Source organism: Cygnus olor, chromosome 2 (assembly GCF_009769625.2).
Source record: "Cygnus olor isolate bCygOlo1 chromosome 2, bCygOlo1.pri.v2, whole genome shotgun sequence".
NCBI lineage: Eukaryota > Metazoa > Chordata > Aves > Anseriformes > Anatidae > Cygnus > Cygnus olor.
The window spans coordinates 54,380,370-54,401,681 of record NC_049170.1 but is presented as its reverse complement, the minus strand read 5'-3'; the positions used below and the strand labels follow the sequence as shown (position 1 = coordinate 54,401,681).

At 36.7% G+C, this 21,312-nt stretch overlaps 1 protein-coding gene across 2 annotated transcripts in view; it reads left to right on the top strand.

Annotated features, from left to right (window-relative positions):
* NFX1 (nuclear transcription factor, X-box binding 1) overlaps window positions 1-21,087 on the top strand; it is a 61,887-nt gene extending 40,800 nt beyond the window's left edge. Inside the window, exons 18-24 of one of the 2 annotated variants that reach the window (XM_040548145.1) lie at window positions 1,800-1,901; window positions 3,340-3,381; window positions 3,619-3,717; window positions 6,525-6,591; window positions 11,309-11,454; window positions 16,678-16,779; window positions 17,537-21,087. In XM_040548145.1, the coding sequence (XP_040404079.1) occupies window positions 1,800-1,901; window positions 3,340-3,381; window positions 3,619-3,717; window positions 6,525-6,591; window positions 11,309-11,454; window positions 16,678-16,779; window positions 17,537-17,612 (634 nt within the window). In that variant the 3' untranslated portion in view covers window positions 17,613-21,087. Of the gene's footprint in view, window positions 1-1,799; window positions 1,902-3,339; window positions 3,382-3,618; window positions 3,718-6,524; window positions 6,592-11,308; window positions 11,455-16,677; window positions 16,780-17,530 lie in introns of both variants that reach the window. The other variant, XM_040548146.1, reaches the window with a different exon arrangement.
* The last annotated feature ends 225 nt before the right edge of the window (window positions 21,088-21,312 follow it).

The following is a 21,312-nucleotide window of genomic DNA, read 5'->3' as shown; positions in this document are numbered from 1 at the left end:
TAGGCAGTTGAATAGCTTTTCAGATTCTGTTGACTGTAATGAGAGTTTGGCATCTAAAGCTTGGTTGTTAATATGCAAACCGAGTCCTACTCAACTCCATTTTTTGCACTAAATTTTTCTTCAGATCCTGCTTAGAAGCAGTTAAGAACAATAGTAGTTAATGCAAGTTGGACATAAGGTAGACTTACAGGAATGGTCATCTTTTTTTTTTTAAAAAAAAAAACTTTTAAAATCTGTTTCACTATCATTATAAATCAAACGACTGACTTAACTTTAAATTATCAATTTAAAATTGACATGTGCTTGTCATAATCATAAGCTGGAAAGTAGCTGGATTACAAGTCCCAAGTTTTTTAAAGCTGTTACATTTCCACTGTTTCTGAGGCTCAGGTGCTCCAAAAATACTCATACAGGCAAAATGGTGTATTTGAAATCAGTAAGAGTCCTTGCATGTATAAGCCAAGTAAATAGGAAGGAAATGAAAAAATCATCAGTTTAAAGCAAGTGTTTGTATCTCTTGGTTCACATGTGTTCATATACATTTAATTATCTGACCTTACAATAACTGATATTATCAACAAACAAATTCTTGAGCCATGTCATATTACTAAAAACAGTGTTTAATGACTGCTAAGTTTATATGATAACTCTGACTGTTCAGATTACTGGAATATTAAAATACCCTGGTTTTTGTGGGGGTTAGGTTTGGTTCTTTAGGTTTTTTTCCTATCATCTTCATGCTTGAGAAAAAAGAAAAAAAAAGTACTACAAAAGTACTTCCCTCCTGTTCTACTACTGTGGAAAGGTTGGCAAACTAATGGGGTATCCAGGTTTTCTCAAAAATGTTACTGGGAGCGTTTCACCAACAAAGCTCAAAGCTATTTAATGTCATGAAAAGGATGCCCAAGGGAACAGAAAAGGGACTGTGCATCTCTTTCTGTATACACAATATAGATGCTGTTGTCCTGTCATCTAATGGCCTGTTGTTTGGTCACAACCTGATAAATTTGAAGCTGATGGTGCATCTCAGATTGTCCACCCTGATGTTATAATATAATAAAGTTATAATATTAATGTTATAATGGTTATTCTCTGAATGTCATGTTAATTGTTTTGATGCAAATATATCCTTTTATCTGAAAATCAACAGGAAAGAGTTCAAATAATATAATTTTTCATGTTCAGGATTTTGAGAAAGGTGTGGGATATCACTAAAAACTTACTGCATATTTTAATCAGAAACTTTAGCAAGAAAACGGGACTAGAAAGGCTTGCTTGATGGGAATGATGGAGAACCTTTATAAAGAAAATTGTAACAGTCTCAGTAGGCATTTTACTCCTTATGGCTTGTATCCATATTTTCTAAGCAAACTTCAAAGGACTTTATAAATTCACTTCACAGGTTTTAGTTGCGTACAGTTAAAGATGAGTTGTATGAAAGTTTAAAAAAAAAAAAAAAAAAGTAATGAAACCTATATGGTCAGATGTAGTTTGAGTATTCAGCAGGTGCCAAGGAAGTGTATTCACATTGCCTAGTTAGACTTGCTTAGAATTGATGCTCTGAATAATTCCATGAAGGAGCAAGTCTGTTTGTTAATTGCTTGAAGATGAGAGAGAGTAACCTTTTTATTTATATAGCTAGATTAGACTCCTAAAACTAGGTGATGGAGAACTAGAGTACGATTCTGTAATCTGAAAAGGAAACTTCTCCCACCTTGATACTTAAATCTGAAGGTTTATATACAATTTCCAAGGTTTATGTCCTGCCTCAAGTGAAAGCTAATACTGTTCTTTTTCAGAATAGCTGCTATATCTATAGCCACAAAGTTAACAGATCTACAGCTTGGAGATTCAGTGGAAATCAGTAGGCTTATTACGAAAAAAGAAATGAAGCAGGCCAGGTAAGGACAGACCTGTAGAAACATGTATGAAATCCTTGTGTGTACCTGAAGAACAGGTGACTTGGAAAATGTATAATATTGTCAGCAGAATCACAGTTAAAAGAAGACTTTCAAATAATAGCCTGACTCTGCTGTAATACTGGTAATCGGATGTCTTGCAATTCTTTAGCTGTTCCTGTTTTTGCTTTAATGTAGAATGAGTTCTCGATCATTGATTAGTTTCTTGTGACAATTACATACGGAACAATGTAATTGTGGTTTCAGAGTTTCTTTCTACTCTGCAAACTCAGTCACAGAACAGTTGAGGTTAAAAGGGACCTTTTGGAGGTTAACTGGTCCAACCCTCCCTGCTCAAGCAGGACTACCTATAGCTACTTGCTCAGGACCACATCCAGACAGCTTCTGAATAGTTTCCTTCCAAGGAGGGAAACTCCACACCTGCTCTTGGGAACCTGTGCCAGTGTTCAGTCACCCATACAATTTTTTAAAGTGTTTCTCGATGTTCAGAAGGATTTTCCTGTGTTTCAGTCTGTGCCTATTGCCTCTTGTGTTGCTTCTGGGCACCACTGAAAAGAGCCTTGGTCTGTCCTTCTTTGCGTTCTCTCTTCATGGATTTATATACATTAATAGAATCCCTACTGAACGTCCTCTTCTCTAGCCCACAGAGTCCATCTCTCTCAGCCATTCCTCATAGGTGAGATGTTCTAGTCCCTTCATCTTTGTAGCCCTTTGCTGGACTCTCTCTACTATGTCTGTATCTCTCTTGTACTGTGGAGCAAGGTGTGTGTGATCAGAACTTGGCACAGTATTCCAGGTGTGGCTTCACCAGTGCTGAATAGAGGGAAGGATCACCTGCATTGACCTGCTGGCAATACTTTGCCTAATGCAGCCCAGAATGCCATTAGCCGTCCTTGCTGCCAGGGCACATTGCTGACTCATGTTCATCTTGGCGTCTACCAGGTTCGCAAACTCCTTGGAGTTCATAAAGATTTTTTCATATTTCTCTTAGCATTCTTTTCTGGATGACTAGTAGTAGGGCATATTTTTCTCCTAGTCATCATCTTACTATTTATAATATTTTTCTATTACCCTTTTTAGGATAATAGGAAAAAGTACATTTGTGTCATTTATGCTTGACACTTGTGCTCTCATACTTTTGCACTGCACATCTGTGTTTAAGTCACAAAACCAATTTGGTCTTAAATTTGGTGATTTCTCTGTACTTCCTGATATAGTTCCTGATAGACTGACTCCTTTAGAGTCAGTCTATTAGGTGTATTAAAGTCTAATCTGTTGTTAGCTGTATTATCTGATCTAATAAAGTAAATTATTCTGATACATATTTACTTAGGCTGTGGTAATATGATAGCAACAAAACTATAGTTTAAAAGTGTGAGGAGAAACAGTGATTCTAATTGTATTTTTTTTAATAATTCAGATTGCAATGTGATGAAGAATGTTTAGCTCTTCAGAGGAACAGGTGGGCAATGAACTTTTTTTTTCTGAAAAACGTCCAAATTAAAAAAGTTAATGCTGTTTGGAAAAAAAAAAATAATTTCCTGTAAATTAGCATCAAATATACAGACTCTATCTTTTGTGATCTGTTTATCTTTATTGGTAACCCATTTCTACTCTTCAATGAGAAAATGTTCTTGGGGGCTATTTTTTATTTATTTATGGTGGCTTTTTTTTTCTTCCCTACCATGCTTGAATTTAGGCGTCTTGCTGAGGCTCTTGAAATAGATGATAATTCTGACCCTTTCAACATCCGTTCTTCTGGACCAAAGTACAGTGACCTTTTAAAAGAAGATGCAAGGTATGTGTTCTAATGATGAGAGGTGTCATAGGTAAACAGTGTTGCGAGCAAGATAGGAAATGGAGATTGATTCTATTTACTCTTGTAAAAATGTCTGTGTTTCCTTTTCTCTCCAGAGGTGATCATGGTGATTATGGCAATAGGTGATCATTGAGGCAAAGGAATTAATGTGTTTTTCTCAAGACCAGCAAAATGAGAAATTTAAATAATAATAAGTGTCTGGCTGGTTTCCTTGTTCTATAACAGGGCCAGATTTACAATGGGAACATCAGTTTCCACCATTCCTCTCACAACAAATCAGTACATGCACTCTTCCACTGGCTTCACAAACTTCTACCCCCCTATCTCTGTGCTCTCTGTAATTTTTTCAGGACAAAGGCAAGAGTGATAACCAAGTAATGAAATGTGTTCTTACAGTCTGACACTATTTCTGTGTACTAGTCCCTTTACTTGTTTTTCTTTATTTTTAAAATTGACAGTAAGGCAATAACAAAACATTTGCATGATGCATAGTTAAGACTATGCTAATGCTGGTTGCAAAGAGAGCTACTAGACTGAAACATCTGAAAATGAGGCAATAGAAAGTCAAGTTACTATCAAAAGCATCACACTAGTAAACACTGCAACCTGGAATGACAAGGAGGGATCAGATTTGTAAAAAGATGCTTAAATGATAAAGGTCACTTAAGAAAATTTTACTTTGTGTGTATGCCTGTTGAATATATTTTACACTTGCTTCAGTGTCCTAATGATTAATAAATTTCATATTTTCAAATTTAATTTTAAATACTTGAGAAATACTTCAGTCGAGTGGTAGATACTTATCAATGTCCTGGGAAATGGAGATACTCCATTTGGTTTTGATAGGGCAGTATGAATTGGACCTCGATTAATTTGTAAATATACAAACAAGCTCCAGCTCAGGACAATCACAAACAGAACTCTTCAAATATGATGTGAGCAAGCTGATAAAACACCAAAACAAGCAACCTAAAACTGCAAGACCAGAACCAGAGTCAAGAATAACTGAGAAATAAAGTCAGTCATTTTTAACTGTCTCCACTCAGTCAGTTCTCTGATCAGGATCCTACAGAGGAGACTACTGAATCTGCAGATTTATTTTTTTTCCATCCTTTTGTGGAATGACTTATAACAGACTTTGTTCTCCTCATCCTAATGGATTTGTTAGTCATCTTTCAAAATCTGCTAGCAGTGAAGCCTACTCACATTTCTTGTTAACTGTATGCTTCTTACCGCTCTTCAGTGAAGTGTGGGTTCATGCATTTGTGTAGCTGGAAATACAGAATATCCTTTCTTGTGAGCTGATCTGGCACTCCCCTTCACTTATGTAAAAGCAGTCTGATGAGGTTTGCTGCCAAATTTGGAAAGGCAAGACTGCACATAGTTGAAAAGAGGCTTTATTTTTCATTGTGGTTTCATCTGATGACCTCGAAGGAAAGTTTGAAATTCTAAAGGAAATCTAATTTGTGCTTTGTCAGCCTTAGTGGCAGAGGAGTAAACAGCCTGAAATACTATTCTGAATTTGAGAATAGTGTTCTAACCAGAATCTGAACAGCTAGATGCAGAGACATATCTGCTTGTTGGATTGCCTCAGCTGTTCAATGATCCTATATACAGATATCAGAACTCCAGAGGACAGTCCAAATGTCTTTTCAAGGATATCTCTTTCAAAAGAAAATTAAGGAATACTGAATTCCTTGAATGTTCTCAACCCAAATTGTGCTCCCTAAGAATCTTCTCTATCATTCCAAAACAGCAGCAATTGCTTGGTCTCTCCCAACATCTGCACTGATCTGCCCTCCAGTCTTCACTGTTCTTACTTGAATAGTCAGTAGATTGGGGGCCCACTCACATCATCAGGTAGCTCAGTGTTGTTCTTCCATGGAGTTCTGTAAGAAAGATCTGGAGGTACAAGTGGACATAAAATGCTTGCCTCACCTTCTCTGTACTGAGGATTCGGGGATTCTGATAACTCCACGCAGTGTCTATCCACTGGATAAATGGGGACAAAGCATTGGAGGTTTTCCAGTGGTTGGCTGAATCCATTGTACCAGTGATCAAATGATTTTGGTAGAAAAGCTACTCAATGTTGCCATTTTGCATGTTTGCTTGTGACCGCTTGATCCTTTGATCATACCTTTACTTCAGCGTCCAGAATGTTGTTAGGACATCCACTTCTTGAATGATGAAATTTTGATATAATTCACAAAGTGTTGTTGTCTTGGTATGAAATGGTGCATATTCTTGAAGAAACAGCTTTACTGATAACCAGATTTGAGACATGAATTCTTCAGGTAGACATTTTTCCTCATGGGGACGGTGCTCTAACAAATGTTAACCTTGCTTTTGGTATTAGTTTACCTGCTCATTTAAGAACAGAACACACAGCTCGCTCTGACAGATTCGATTTACTGTGATTAAGTAGGGTAAACCAATTAATTTAAAAAATCCATAATATCTCATATCAAGAATATTTTGTTTCCTTGCAAATAGCTTTATGCTTCTACTTCTGTTCTCATTAATTTGTTTCACCAGATAAGTTGTAAAATCAGTCAGTGCACTTTTTCTGTCTTTGAAAACAATTCTACTCTGTATACTCAATACCTGATTTTCCATCAAATCGTGAAATCTAATTAAGTGAATTGCGTAAGTGAGAAGACTGAGAAACGCTGAAATGTTAACTTTTGATTACAACACGTTACATATGTTTACATGTTACAGAAGATAAAGTCATTGCATCTTTGTACATTCTATTGCCTCATTTACCTAGTATGCTGTTGTTGCAGGAAGGATTTAAAATTTGTCAGTGATGTTGAGAAGGAGATGAGAATGCTTGTGGAAGCTGTGAATAAGGTCAGTATTCAGGTATTCTTTGAGTTATTAAAAGAAACAGTTTTGTTTAGTTTGGGGGGAAGCGGAATAATGTTTATGAAACTTTAGTACTAATAGTTATGGATTAACACTAGATCTGTTTTGACCTTATTAGAACGCACATTTTAATAATAGATAGAACAAAAATTTTAAAACATAACAGTACAATCACTTCTGTGACAGGCAAGCTTTTTTGCATCTTTTTTAAAGATTCGACTAGTGCCAGGTTTTAATGCATCTGTGGATTATCGTTCATTTTTGTATCTCCACTGATAAAGTATTAATCATCAAACACAGTGTTTAAAGGTTGAGACTCTGAGGGTGAAAGCCCTAGGTTCTTTCAGGCACTGTAGTGGAAGTTGCTTTCAAATCTGTGGAGTGGATACCCTTCCGCATTTTTGTGTGAGGTAGTCCTCTTCCTCCTATAAGGAGACTGGGATTCAGCCTTAATAGTTTAGTAGACTCCAGTATATCTAAAGAGGTCAATTCCACAGACAAAATCATAGGCCTATAGTAAAAGCAGAATTCAGCCTTCGGGCCTGTCTGGTTAGCGTACTACTGGCTTGCTGCTGCACAGTGCTTGACCTGTTGCATGCAGTTGAAAGTGTAAACCGCTCTACCCTCAGTTGTCCTTAGCTCAAGGAACATAACCTTCTGTAGAAAGCATAAATGTCCTTTCCCGTTCTCTCCCTTAGGACTGCTTATGTTCTATTTCAGTCACCTAGTTTTCTTTCTTTTTGTATGGTGTTTCTTAAGCAATCTCGGTGCTTGTCCACCTGTCTAATGTTCTTATCTATTTTTTCCATATTGGAATGAAAATCCAAGAGGGATTATTTGTGTCTAATTATGTTCAGGCCCCTCCAATCTCATTTGTTAACACACACGTAGAATATTTATTATTAGCTAAAAATAACTTGCCCAACATTGTTTTGCCTGTAGTTATCCTATTTTATACCTTTGTATACTGCCTTTATTTTACACACCCACACACGGAAATATATATGTACACATTTGTATATTTGATAACTGGATATACCAATATATATATTCCCATACCAACAGCCTACCAAGATATGTGATATGGTACAAAAAAGGTGACAATATGTCTTGAATTAGTAATATAGAATGGATTAGTGACATAAAATATAATGGAACAAGAGAACAGGAGAGCTCAAGAAAATCTCCAATGTTTAGTTCTCAGCAGTAACAAAGTATTTGTTAAATAACAATTCTACAAAACAGACCATTGAATGTCTATTAAAAAGAGTCTCCATTGCAGAAGAGGATGAAAAAAAAAAAAAAAACAAACTTAGCATGACAATTCTTCCCTTGTCTGACCTAAAGGGAGAATTGTTCGATGCTCATTTAAGCTTCTGTCATGATGAAGATGAACCAGTTAGGCCCACCTGACAATTCAGTACTTCAAGCATGAGTTCTGCACCCACCTGCACCTCAGGCTGTTGGGAATTGCTATTCCATAAGGTACAAGAAGTCCCCAGAAGTCAAATTATATTTCAAAGGGGAAGAGATTTCTTTCTGAACACCAAAGACGTTACACAAGTCTTACTGTTTGGAGTCCATATGTTATAATGCATGTACAGGTAAAAAATTCTTTTCATGAATTCTTCAGTAGGCAAACTGAACAGTTACCTGAGGAGTCCCATCATAATCTTTGTTCTATACCTCAAAATTCTCTATTTAGTTACATATTAAGTTTCACAAGGCTGTCAAATTCCTCCTTGAAATGTTTAGATTCCTGATTACCAGTCATGTTCCCTCTTGCAACCACAGGTATTTGTATTGTGTTGGAGATGTCTCTATACCTGGTAAGTGTTATCACTGCTCTTCATTCAGGCCTGTTGCCCAGCCTGACAAGTCAACTCCCACTTCTTATGTATCCAAAGACTGGATTAATATGTTTGACATGGCATTATGCAAGGGGACTGTGCTTAGTTGTTCTTCCGCCAAGATCCCTAAATCCGTCTTATGTTTGAGTCTCTGTTCAGTTGTTTGTTTACCATGACTCCTAAATCCTTTCTGTCTTGAGATGTGACTTGTGTTCTTTGTTTCTAGATGTAAAGCTTTACTTCCTTGTATTAAAAGTATTTTGCATGCTGGTCTGTGAAGCATTCAGGTAGCTCTGCCTGTATCAGTACTATGTATTTTGTACTGATTACTGTTTACTTATGCTTACACATTTTTGTTTTGACTTGTTTATATTTTTGCACTGTTCCTTTGGATACTAATTTCAGCTTAACTGGATAAATGAGTAATAAAAAGGATTTTGATGCTTTTTGTCAATTTGTAATTTTGTCATTTTGTAAATATACACTTATATATTAATACAGTTAACCTTATCTGTCATTGTATGACTTTGTTTGCTTCATGAATATCTGTTCCCCTAGAGTCATTAGTATGTACTAATCTAGCACAGCAGAGCTGTCACTACTGACACGTGTAAGCAGACAGGACAGAAAACATTCATGTCATCCAGCTCTGTCAGCACATAGACAGAAATTCTGATTTTTGTTTTGAGCCCAGAATCATCTCTTTAAAGATCAGCCTTCTAAAGGTACAAAATCTGTACAGTTTTCTTTATCCAAATGTTTGTCTATATGCTGAAAGTATTGTAGTAGGTAGAAGGTTTATTACTGTTTATTGCTAAGTAACTATCCAGACAGTATGTGATTATTCTGAAGACTTATGGAGAAGATTGACCACCACTTTAGGTGTGGTTACTATTCGTAATTTAGCTACTTAACAGTCTGAGAGGTGGCAGGTATTAACCATCCATCTACAGGGCAGGTACACTGTACCTTTAATGTTTATCTTCCTCTGTTAGATATGGTCTGCTACGGATGAATTTAGGTGACTGCAGCAGAATGAGTGTTCTCTTTCTCTCAATGGAGGGGATGAGTTTCATCCTCATTCTGCCTTTCTGTGTAAGAACTGGTGATTAAATGTCTTGCCAAGTTGAATAGTAGAGGAAAGGAGTATAACAAATAGGATTACTGTTAAGTAGCATTCCTCTTTTACAGTAATACTGATTACAGTAAAAATACTGTAAAGGACCCAAGAAGAGTTTTCAAGAACATGTGTTGATTTCTGCAGTTGTTTAAATAATTTCCAAGAGTATTATTTTGCTTAATCTAATCAGTTAAAGATTATATCAAATTAATAGTTTCCTAGAATGTTAAAAAAGAAAGAGTACACGGTACTGCATCAAGGTTACTTCTGGCAGTACTGTGATCATGCAATAATAGACTTGAACTAATATTTGTGTGTGGTTGAAGATATATCAAAATTGTCCTTTTATTAGATTCTAAAGTGGTGTTGTCTGCATCTTAATGATTTGAAGAGACTTTTCACATGATATGTAAAGCAACTGCTTTTTAATGTAACAGTTCTCCTTGTGTAATCCAAAGGTGTACTAATAATCAGGCGTTTGTATTTGAATGTTAAACATAGCCTGTCAGAAGATGTCTTAGAATCATTCAGGTTGGAAGGAGCCTGCAGAGGTAATCTAGTGCGGCTCTTTCTTGAAGCAAGAACCAACGCTGAACTCAGCCCCTGAATGAATGGGCTTTATCCAATCAGATGCTGAAAAAGTTTCATAAATCCACTCTGGCTACTCCAAGGGACCTTCTGCTTCATGTGCCTAAAAATGGCTGATGAGAGGGCTTGCTCTGTGTTTTTTTCACAGGCTTTGAAATGTAGCTTATTGTCTTGTAGTTCTTGTGTTGTCTGTCTTGCTCTTCTTGAAAACCCAACAGTTGCCGTTCTCCAGTCATTAGGCTCCTACCCCCAATGTCTATAACCTTTCAAAAATGATAGAGAATGACACATTCTCCTAGTCTCTCAGCGTTGTTAAATGTGCTGCGTCCAGTCCTAGAAACCTGTACAAGCTGGGACTTCTCTTGCAATCCCTGACTCAAACTTTATCTAATACTGGCAGTTTGTCTTCTTCTTGAACCCTGTCAATAGACCCAAAGACCTCTGAGACCTTGTTGGTGATAACCAAGGCAAAGGCTGAAGCAGAGTGTCTTGAAACCCTGAAGCAGACTGAGTATCTTGCCCTCATCTGCATCTGCTGTTGCTAAGGCACCCAATCCGTTAGGAGGGAGGGACGCTTTTTTTTCTGTTCTTTCTTTGACTGTTTATGTAACAATTGTTGTCAAATCAAGCATTATCAGTTTTTGTTTACTGAAACTAAAACTATGGTTTTGTTGCTATTTAATGACGTCAGTAGACTTTATTACATGGCAGATTTTGCAGATAAATCGCTTCTTTGGTAGAAGGAAGCGATAACTAAACCTGATGTCTTTGTAGCAACCTGCATTGTATGTGCATTGTAAAAACCAGTGTGAAAAAGAAAAATTCAGGTAAATTATACTGCTTCTTTGGGATGTAAGCAGAATGGATGTATTCAGGATTTGTTTCAAACTTAAATATACACGTAAATGTGTGTATCTGTGCTTTGAGGTGGGAACTAAATGGATGGTTTTTAGATGATTTTTTTGCCAATACTGATGTAATAGTATTTTGTAGTACTACGTTCTGTCACAGTGGCAAAATTTTAGAGGTAGAAGCACTTTCTCTCTCCCACACACCTTTCCTTTCCACTCGCCTTTCTTTGCTTGCTCATTTCCTCATTTTTTATATGTTTATTTATTTATTTACTTATTCTTTTTTAATTCAGGGCAAGCATACAAAGAAGAGTCATTGTTACCCACCAATGAACAGGGATCATCGCAGAATCATCCATGAATTAGCTCAGGTGTATGGCATTGAAAGTGTGAGCTATGACAATGAACCAAAGCGTAACGTTGTTATCACTGCAGTGAAGTACGTAATCCATTTTGTTTTCTAGTAACTGTGTATGTTTATATCACTTAATTGAATGAGTTTATTTACAGTGCAATTTGCAACATGCAGTAGCTTCCATTTAAAAGTTTTTAAAGCATTTTTAAATTGATAATTTGATAGGCTTCTATTTCCCCCTGGTTGAATACGTCTTCAGAGAAGAAAACCCAATTAAAAATGAAAAAGCTAAGAAAACAAGATTTTGCAAGTCTGTTTTCCATTTGGCTTAGCGGTAACTTCTTGTCTTTTTGTCATCAGCTAAATTTGACAGTAGTATCAAAGATGATAAATGTAATAAAATTTTATGAATATTAATGGCTGGATAGAGAAGTCACATCTAAATTTGCACCTTCTTTGAAGAAGGCTTGTATTGGAACTTACTTGTTCTCTACCCACCTGAACCTGCCACAGAAAGTCCTATCCTCTCTTTTCTGTTAATGGACAAAGATGGAAACGGACTACTGGAAATATAAAAGATGTCTAAGCGAAATTAGAGATGCTTGGAGAAGGGCACGTAGAGGGAAGTTCATAGTATAAAAGGAAATTAAGGGAATATAACTGGGGGAAAAGCAAGGTTATTGGACTGGAGAGAGTGTGGCTTCCTTGATTCTTTTGTCACTGAGTGGCTTATTTAGTTTAACATTGTCAAATTTTAATTCAGCACTGTCAAATTGTGGTTCTTCGGCAACCTGTTTAATTGGTTTTTAACTGTAGATATTGGCTATAGTTAAAAATTAAAAATAAAAAATCGCTACCATCCCTGCTATTACAGTGCCATGAGCTGCTCCTGAGCCTGCTAGCTTAGAATCTTGATTTCTTTCAATAAAGATGGGACACTACTTTAAGATAACTCTAAATGTTTCTGTGAACCAATTTAAGATATCTCCCTTTTTCCTACAAAAGAAGGGTGAGAAGAGAGACCACATTTGAAAAAGCTTCCTTAGAAAAAGGAAGGGGCTGGAGGATTATGAGAAATTAGTAAAGAAGAGGAGAAAGTGTCAGAGCAGGACAGATGATGTTTTAAAAACGAAGTCGTTGTATGCTGCAACTTTAGAATGGGAAGTCTTCTGCAGTGTTAGAAGTTGCACACTTGCTCCTTCCCTTGTGTTGTTTAGGGAAGATCATGCAATGCAGAACACAAATGCTGCACTTTTACTTCTGCTCTTACAGACAATGAGTGCTCTATAACAATGTTTTTCAGCTCCGTAGCAATGTTTCCTAATTGAATTCATCCAAGGATTCTTTTCATTGTCATTTTATTTGAAGTGGCAAAGACCGCTTCTTCGAGACATCAAACTCATTGAAGCCTCAGACAATTCATAACTCAAGTTCTGGGATGATATTTTTAGAGTATTTTGTGGAATCATAGAATGGTTTGGGTCAGAAGGGACCTTAAAGATCACCTAATTTCAACCCCCCTGCCATGGGCAGGGACACCTCCCACTAGACCAGGTTGTTCACAGCCCCATCCAACCTGGCCTTAAACACTTACAAGGATGGGGCATCAAGAGGTTCTCTGCACAACCTGTTCCAGTGCCTCACTACCCTCTGAGTAAAGAATTTCTTCCTAATACCTAATCTAAATCTTCCCAGTTTTAGTTTAAAGCCATTACTCCTTGTCCTATCACTATACTCCCTGACAAAGAGTCCCTCTCCAGCTGTCTTATAGACCCCCTTTAAGTACTGGAAGACTGCAGTACGGTCTCCCTGGAGCCTTCTCTTCTGTAGGCTGAAAAACCCCAACTCCCTCAGCCTGTCTTTGTAGTGGAGGTGCTCCAGCCCATTTGATCATCTTTGCTGCCCTCCTCTGGACTTGCTCTGATAGGTCCGTGTCTTTCTTGTGTTGGGGGCCCCAGAGCTGAATGCAGTAAGCCCTAAAGCTGAGTTCAGTTTCACAACAGCTTCTTCAAATCCAGGTTCTAGTCAACACAAAGCCCAAATGGTTTGATTCAGTTTGTTTCGTCCTGTTTTCAGTATTCCCTGCAAATTTCTTTTAGGGGCATTTCCAAGTATACATAATGAGAAATGACACTAGGCAAAAAGCACTATTTTTTTCCTGTTCTTCCCCATTATGCCACTGAAATGGTAACATCACCATACAAGTTGGATCAGAGGAGTGAGAAAGTATCCTTGGTGCTAAGAGTTCCTCTGGCCAGATAATAGGCTAGGAGCAAGCAACATGACTCTACTTTGCCATCAGCCCCTGCACCCATCATCATTCCACCACATCAGTAAGAGTTGATCATGTTAGCTGCGTTAGAATTACTGATGTATAGCATCGCCAGTGTCTGAGCGTATAAAGAATATTCCCAGTGTTGAATATCAAGGTTGATCTTAAGTGCCCTTCTCAATGCTTCCCTGCTGGTTGCCTTTGTAGTCACTATCTTTTTGAGCAGTTGCAATACCAGATTCCTTCTGACCCAGGATTCTTTCCATGGGGCAATACCTATTTAAAAGTTTATATCCAGACTGGTATGGCAAAAAGGGGAAGGCTTTCCTCATTAAGTTGACACACGCACTTCCCTGTGCCTGTCAGTGATTTCCTCAAGTATCTTACTTGCACTAGTTTCCTCCCTTGATAGCTCAGGGTGCCAGAGCCTCAGGCACTGTCATTAAGGGGTGCTTGCCTGTTACATAGTGACCAGTGTTTATAAGTAGCTTGTATGGACTTGAGGCATCCTCGAAGGGTTCTTGAGAACAGTCATCCCTATAAGGCCCATGTTTTTGGTGTTCCTTCTAGGAACAGCATTTCGTTTAATGTTTATATATAATTTAATTATATATGTAGGTGAGTATATAAATATATCTTTATATACAGGCTTATATAGATTTTTAGAGAGAGATTTAATATGTGGTTAAATTTTAATGCATAACTACATAGTTAATATGTTTAAATTACTTTAGTATGTTGTGGCAGTCTTCTGATAAAATAATTGTAGGATTTTTTACCTCATAATTTCTATGTAAATGCAGCTTTAAGCTCAGAAATGCACAGAACGTTATTCAATAATAACAATATAGTGTAATTATTAAGAGTTTTGGTCACATTAGGTAAGTGTAAATTCATTTACTCCTACTTTGCATTCTAAGTTGGTTTGTCGGAGACATAGATTACTGTTAAGAACAGTAAGAGGTACAGGTTGTCATCTTGGAAAATGCATGGAAAGGTACTGCAGAGTTGTCACAAAGATATCTGAAATCATAGCCTGACTAGAGAATGCATATTCTCTCTTTCTTCTCTCAAAAGACAAGGTAATGGGCACGAATTAAAATCATCAGGTTTGAAACAGTTGCAGGAAGAAGATTCATACAATATGTAACAATCGTGGAATGGGTTGCTCAGAAAGTCAGTGACTTGCTGTATATAAGAATAAACAACAATGTTAGAGCATATATATAATTTAATGTATAGTTACTCGTCTGCTATTTTCTTTGTATGTATACTAGTGGTTTTAAATATAATGGTACTTGTGAGAACACAAGAATGAGAAAGGCTAAGGTTACCTTAAATTATAAAGTCATAAATAGGCATTCAGGCAAATGTTTGTTTCCAATGTGGAATAAAATTTACTGTTAAGTTATGAATGCAGTGTAAATAGGAGGACAAGAATGAAGGACAAGAAGCAACATTTATTCACCTGTTCGGAAATGGAGAGGCCAAGCTAATTTATTCTCCATATAAAAAGTAGCTAGCCAAAAAATGTATAATGTGCAAGTAATATTCAGAGAAGAGTCTACATCTCAGAAGGTAGTGAAACATTCCTAAGAAGAAGAGGCATTCAGATATAAATAGGAAAGCAATGCTGTTTAGTGTACCAGAATGGTGGTGGAAGGCTTTTCAGTCTTGCAATTATATTGGAACCATGACTGGAAGTTGAAATAAAGCAAACTCACTCTTGAAAGTGACTCATAGGAAACTTTAAGACATTTCCACAGCCTGTTAAAGATAGAGTGTGTAGGATACTTATTTTGAAAAATTTTGGCTTAGATGCCTTTTTGTAATAATCTTTCAAAGCAATTTCCATGTTTTTTTATATCCTTTCCCTGCCTCCAGCCAGTGCAGCCTTTGGATATGGACTGTGCAGTACTGAAGTTGCATGTCAATCACAGCCAATACAAGCCTAGGGATGTGCTAAAGCATACTGTCTTCCTGTATTGGAGAAAATACTGCCCTGCACCATGGCCACAGGGTGGCCCTTGTATTGCAGAGGGCACAAGCACAAGTGGGATGCTTCATTGTACGGTTATGGTTGCATAATAGATAGTAACTTAAGTGGAGGGCAGGAAGAGCTGTTTGATTATTTGTTTTTTTTTTTTTTCTTAATGCATATCATTTTTCTGGTCTCGTGCACCTGGGATAACTGGTAAGGAAGTGGCAGTGCACTGTGAGGCACAGGCACAGGTTGCCCAGAGAAGCTGTGGGTGCCCCATCCTTGGAAGTGTTTAAGGCCAGGTTGGATGGGGCTGTGAGCAACCTGGTCTAGTGGGAGGTGTCCCTGCCCATGGCAGGGGGGTTGAAATTAGGTGATCTTTAAGGTCCCTTCTGACCCAAACCGTTCTGTGATTCTGTTACTGTTCCTTGGAGAGGACTGCTTCACAGGGACCTAGTTTTAGTGCAGAGTGATGAGTAAGTTTAATGCGACTTATTGCCAGAGTTTAAGAACATGGTTCCACAGCATTGGATATTGTAAAGATGCAGTGATCTGTGAACATAGACCTTGTTGCAGCCTACAGCTTCCTCATGAGGGGGAGAGATGAGGAAGGTGCTGATCTTTTTTCTCTGGTGGCCAGTGGTGAGACCCGAGGGAGGAATAGCATGAAGGTGCATCAAGGGAGGTTCACATTGGATATTAGGAAAAGGTTCTTCTCTGAGAGGGTGGTTGAGCTCTTGAGCAGGCTCCCCAGGTAAGTGATTCTGGCATCAAGCCTGTTGGAGTTCAAGAAGCATTTGGACAACAGTCTCAGAGAGATGGTTTGATTTTTAGGTAGTCCCGTGTGGAGCCAGGAGCTGGACTTGATCCTTGTAGGTTACTTCTGATTCAGGATATTCTGTGACTCTATGAAAATTAAATAGTTATATAGATGAAATACAAATATGAACTCTGACACTGGGGCCACTACTTTTAAATGTAACTTTTTTGCCCTAATTTCTTAATGAATATAAATTCCCATTGAATAAAATAACCTTTTCTTTTATTTTTCTAGAGGGAAATCCATTTGTCCAAGCAATACTTTAACTTCTGTGCTAGATAAAGAAATGCAGAACAGGCCTCCACCTCCTATTCCTCATTACAAACAAACAGATAAGTAAGAAATGTGTTTCTAAAATGGTGTTCTTCAATTTTGTGCTGATTAACTTAAGGAAGAGTGTTCATGAACTTCAATTTTATGCTCCCTGGGTCTTTGTTTTCTCAACCTACATGCTGCTTCGGAGCTTGCAGCCTGCACTAGGCTTTTCTGTTCACAGAAGTAAACCTGAAATGAAATGCTAACAGAATGTAGGATTGACTATGATATAAGAGCAGTAATAAAAACAAATATTGTGGACCTTTCTATTTTGTAAAGATTACATAGTTGAGAAGAGATTAATGTTTTGGGGGTTTGGGGTGTTTTATATCTTTAACTTTTCTGTGTAAAAGATAAGTAGTGCCTTACTGGCATAAAATAATTTATTAGGACAGTTAGTAAATTTATTTTTATTTATGTTTATATTTTATTATTTAAAGGCATGTTTAGCATTTAGTCTTCAATACATTAGTGTTTTTGCAGTAAATATCACTTATAAATGGTGGTTTCTGGTAAAACTTGAAAACAAATTGTATCAATTCAGCCATGCACTGATACATATTAATTTGATAAAGTATATGTTTTTTTCCCCAAAAATCATAGTTAAATGTTTTCTGAAGCATGAAGATATTTCCATTAGAACATAATTTAGAACATGCCATCTATCAGTGCAGCATGCATACTCACACTGAGACGTTACAGAAATTTGTGACTTCAACTTACTTTTATCTCGTGTTTCATGCAAAGTGAGTAACATCTAATATTCTTATAATTTCAGGAGTAGTGGAAGCAGTGGTTTATCCAAACCATTAAAAGAAGAGCCAGTAATTGACTACTTTGATGTCCAAGACTGAAATGGTTGATGTAGAATTACGATACAGAAGCTTACAGTTGAAGATACTAAATTATTGTGCAAGGCACTTTTTGGTTATCTGTCAAATGATCAGTTGTTCAGCATGTTCATGGTTTAACATCTAAAATTAGATTGTGATACTTTATAGTTTACATCACTGCATAGTACTTAACAGTAGTATAATTTTTTTCAACCTGTGTTTGCTGCATTTTTTTTATCTAATATGCTGTCAGAATGATGTAAATTTCCATCAATGCCTTTAAAGTGAGAGAACTGGTAATCAAATAGATTCTTCTGAGTAGTGAGAACAACAATAAATCTTAAAGATTTACTTCAAGATATCTCACACAATTTAAACTAAACCAGGAATAATCTTTGTTAAAAGCACTAAAGGGAATATTCATAAAGCATTTTCATCTTTTTATTAATTCATATCCATGTTAATGTGGTAAATCTGGGAATTTTAGCTACTCCTTTGCATGGAAGGAAATACAAAATCTAGTCAGTCTTGAAGTACAAGTATATGCTCTAAATGCCACTTAAGAGCACAGGTTCCTTTTGTGTCTGAAGAACCGGGATTTGGGGAAGGTGGGGAATTAAGGCTTGTTTTGTTTTACCTCAAATTTGACATTTAAAAAAAAAAAAAGACAAAATTATTGATGTTATTCAAGACCTTGAACAAGATAAGCTTTATATATTATTTTGGTGTTCTATTTGATTTAGTTTTTTAGATATGTTAGCTTGATGGTCTTGGGTTTTTTGCATGGTTTTTGTTAATGGTTTATTACCTTTTTCTGTACTGTGCAAGCTTAAGGGGATGTGTGAAGTTTGGTCTAAGTAGATTATGAATCTGGAACAATTTTTGTAAAATTTGTAAGAACATCTTTCTTAGCACTTTGCCAGTGGAAGGTATTTGTTGCATGGGAAATGCCATGAACAAAATGGGATGATGGTATAAACTGTATAACAGTCTCTTAGATGGTGAATTGTTTCCAGATCAGGAGCTGAAGTGGGAGAGAGGTGATTCTGATCAGACCTACAAAGTGGCACAGTTCTTGACTTTGAGTGATACATGTTGTCTAGGGGAGATGGTTCTTTCAATTAGTAACTTCCTTAATTTGGCACTGGTTTGCTGTTTCTTGTTCCTTGTGGCTACATGTAGCACTAGAGGTGAGTACCCTGTACAGCATCAGAGGCTGTTGCTGTTCAAAGGGGCTTAGAACAATAAAGAAACAGACCTCATGGAAGCCTTGATGGTTTGGGTTTCAGCTAGCTTACTATGCTGTAGTGTGAGGTTTGTAGCCAAGAAAATGAAAGGCAGTGATCCATACTTAAATTTACATAGTTACGAAACGGTGAGTCTTAAATGTGAAGCATTCTGTGGCTACATTTCATCCTGAACATCCTGAGCTTGTGAAACAATGAACAGCAAAGTCACAGATGATATCTGCCCCCAAAATCTTTTCAGAATTAAAACACATGTTATTGCATATTTTTGTGTTTATTATTTTACATAAAAGAAAGTCGTACGTGTTTCTAAATGTTTCAAATGCATGTCACCAGTTACCTTCTGGTAGAACAGTTACCAGAAGGACTCTCATTTCTCAAGACTGTTCAGGCTTTTAATTTGGTCATAGTGGTTTAAATTACTTTTACCTCTTTGTCTTACTTTTTGTGAACAAAAATTAAGAATAAATTGACAAAGCTTATAGTACCCTTATTTTTCAAGCAAATTGTTGTTTGATCCTACAAGGCGTACTGCTTTGTGAAGTTCAGCTAAAGCTAAAGAAATTAGTTACTTAGCATCTTTCCAGGAATCTTTTCTTCAGTCCCATCATTGTGAGGAGTGTATCTATTCCAGTGCTTGCAGACAAGTGCCAGTTCACTGTGGCTAGACAAAGGCTAATTCCTGTGTAGAAAACCCGGAGCTATCCTAAGAGAGCAGCGTTTTCAAGCTAGTAACACCAGCAGGAAGAATGTATCTAGTTACGCTACGAAGGTTGGTTCTGGACAGGAGCCTGCCACACGCGTCCAGTGAGCTGAAAGTGTAGGTAAAGTGAGCTCCAGCATATGTGTGGCTAGTGAAGTTGGTATTCTGTAGGTAGACCTAACACACACAGACACACACGCACACACAACCTAAGTGATTTAGTTGATATTAAACAGCATAAAGTTGAAGCCTGTTAACTTTTCACGTTTCATATGAATACAGCTAATGTTTCACATTTGCACCTCTGATTTGAAGTATTAAAACTTAAAAGGTTTTAGTAGCATTATATTTATCTCTGTTTCATTCTTTTAAATCAAATTATGGCTTTAACATAAATATGTGAACCTGGTGAGATGCACTTCTGCAACCTGCTGTTTTTAGTAAGAAAACCCAGGTAATCTTCAGCTTCTCAAGTTGGACTACTTAATTATACTGAATCTGTTCATACTGAGAAATCATAATATTCATTACTAAGTATCTTAACTGCACATGTATTAACTCTTTTACATAGATGTGTAAATTACGCATCTCTGTATCACGGCTGTTGGAGTCTATCTGTAGTTATGAAGCAAGTCACATGTACGAAAACGTTTGCTTTGAAATGCATTTTAATAACTTGGTTAAAAACATGATACCATGATACCATACCCAGGGAATTAATACCAAAACCAAAAAGTATTGATGTCTTTCTTCCCAGAACACAGTAACATAGCCTTAAAAAGGAACTCAGCAGTTTAACAGTGGTGCTCTTCTTTCTGTTCTCATTTGCTTTTGCTGCAATGTCTGTGATTTTCCTACTGAAGAGTACTAAAGACTGCAGTTCTGAAATCTGTGATAACTCATTTTCATACTGCACATGTGCCTCATGGAAATGTTTTTCAATTAGCTATTTTGTAAATCCCATGAGCAGGCCTTTACATCTTTTATCTGATAGAAGAATGAGAGAATAAGAGAGATCTTTGCATCAGTAAAGTCAGTAGCAAAAACCTTATTGACATGACTGTAACCAAGACTTAAGCTTGAATATGCTAGTCATTTTCCAGAGCCCTTAGAATAATACTGTTTCTTGCAGATTTATTTGATATAAGTACTCTGCAATAAGTGTCTTTTGAAATAACTTGTGTGGTGTAAGTTGGAAGTCATGTAACTTCATTAAGTGCTTTTAAAATTGTGTATAAAATAGATATTTTGGCATTTGGGCTGTGCTATTACTGATCTGTATTGTTTAATGCATTTAAAGCGCTCTGAGTATTCAGTGCTTGGATTTAACCTAAAATTGTGTAAGATGTGTAAGTAGACTTCAGTATCACTGCTACTGTGGCACTTTTGTACAATATCTGCCGCATAAGGAAATAAGCAAAATAAAACTGTTCTAAATCACTTTTCTTAAGTTATTTGTTGAAAGCTTTTTATTTTACTTGATTTTTTGAAGTTGGTGTAAAATGACTTTCATTATAAACCTGAAATAAATGCAAGTTGAAAGTTCCGTGCTTTGGAATTGTTTGCAAGTTTTATCTTGGTATTCCAAAGTTGGGAGACTGATACGGTATCACAGAGAAACAGTAAAGATTTAAATGGAAGTCTGGGGAGTCCATTTCCTCAAATTTTGAAATATCACATACAATGTCCTGAATTTGAAGTGATTTTAACTTGCTGTAAGAAAACTGAAGCAAGTAAAGAGTGACTCCACGGGAAATAGTAAAGATTACCT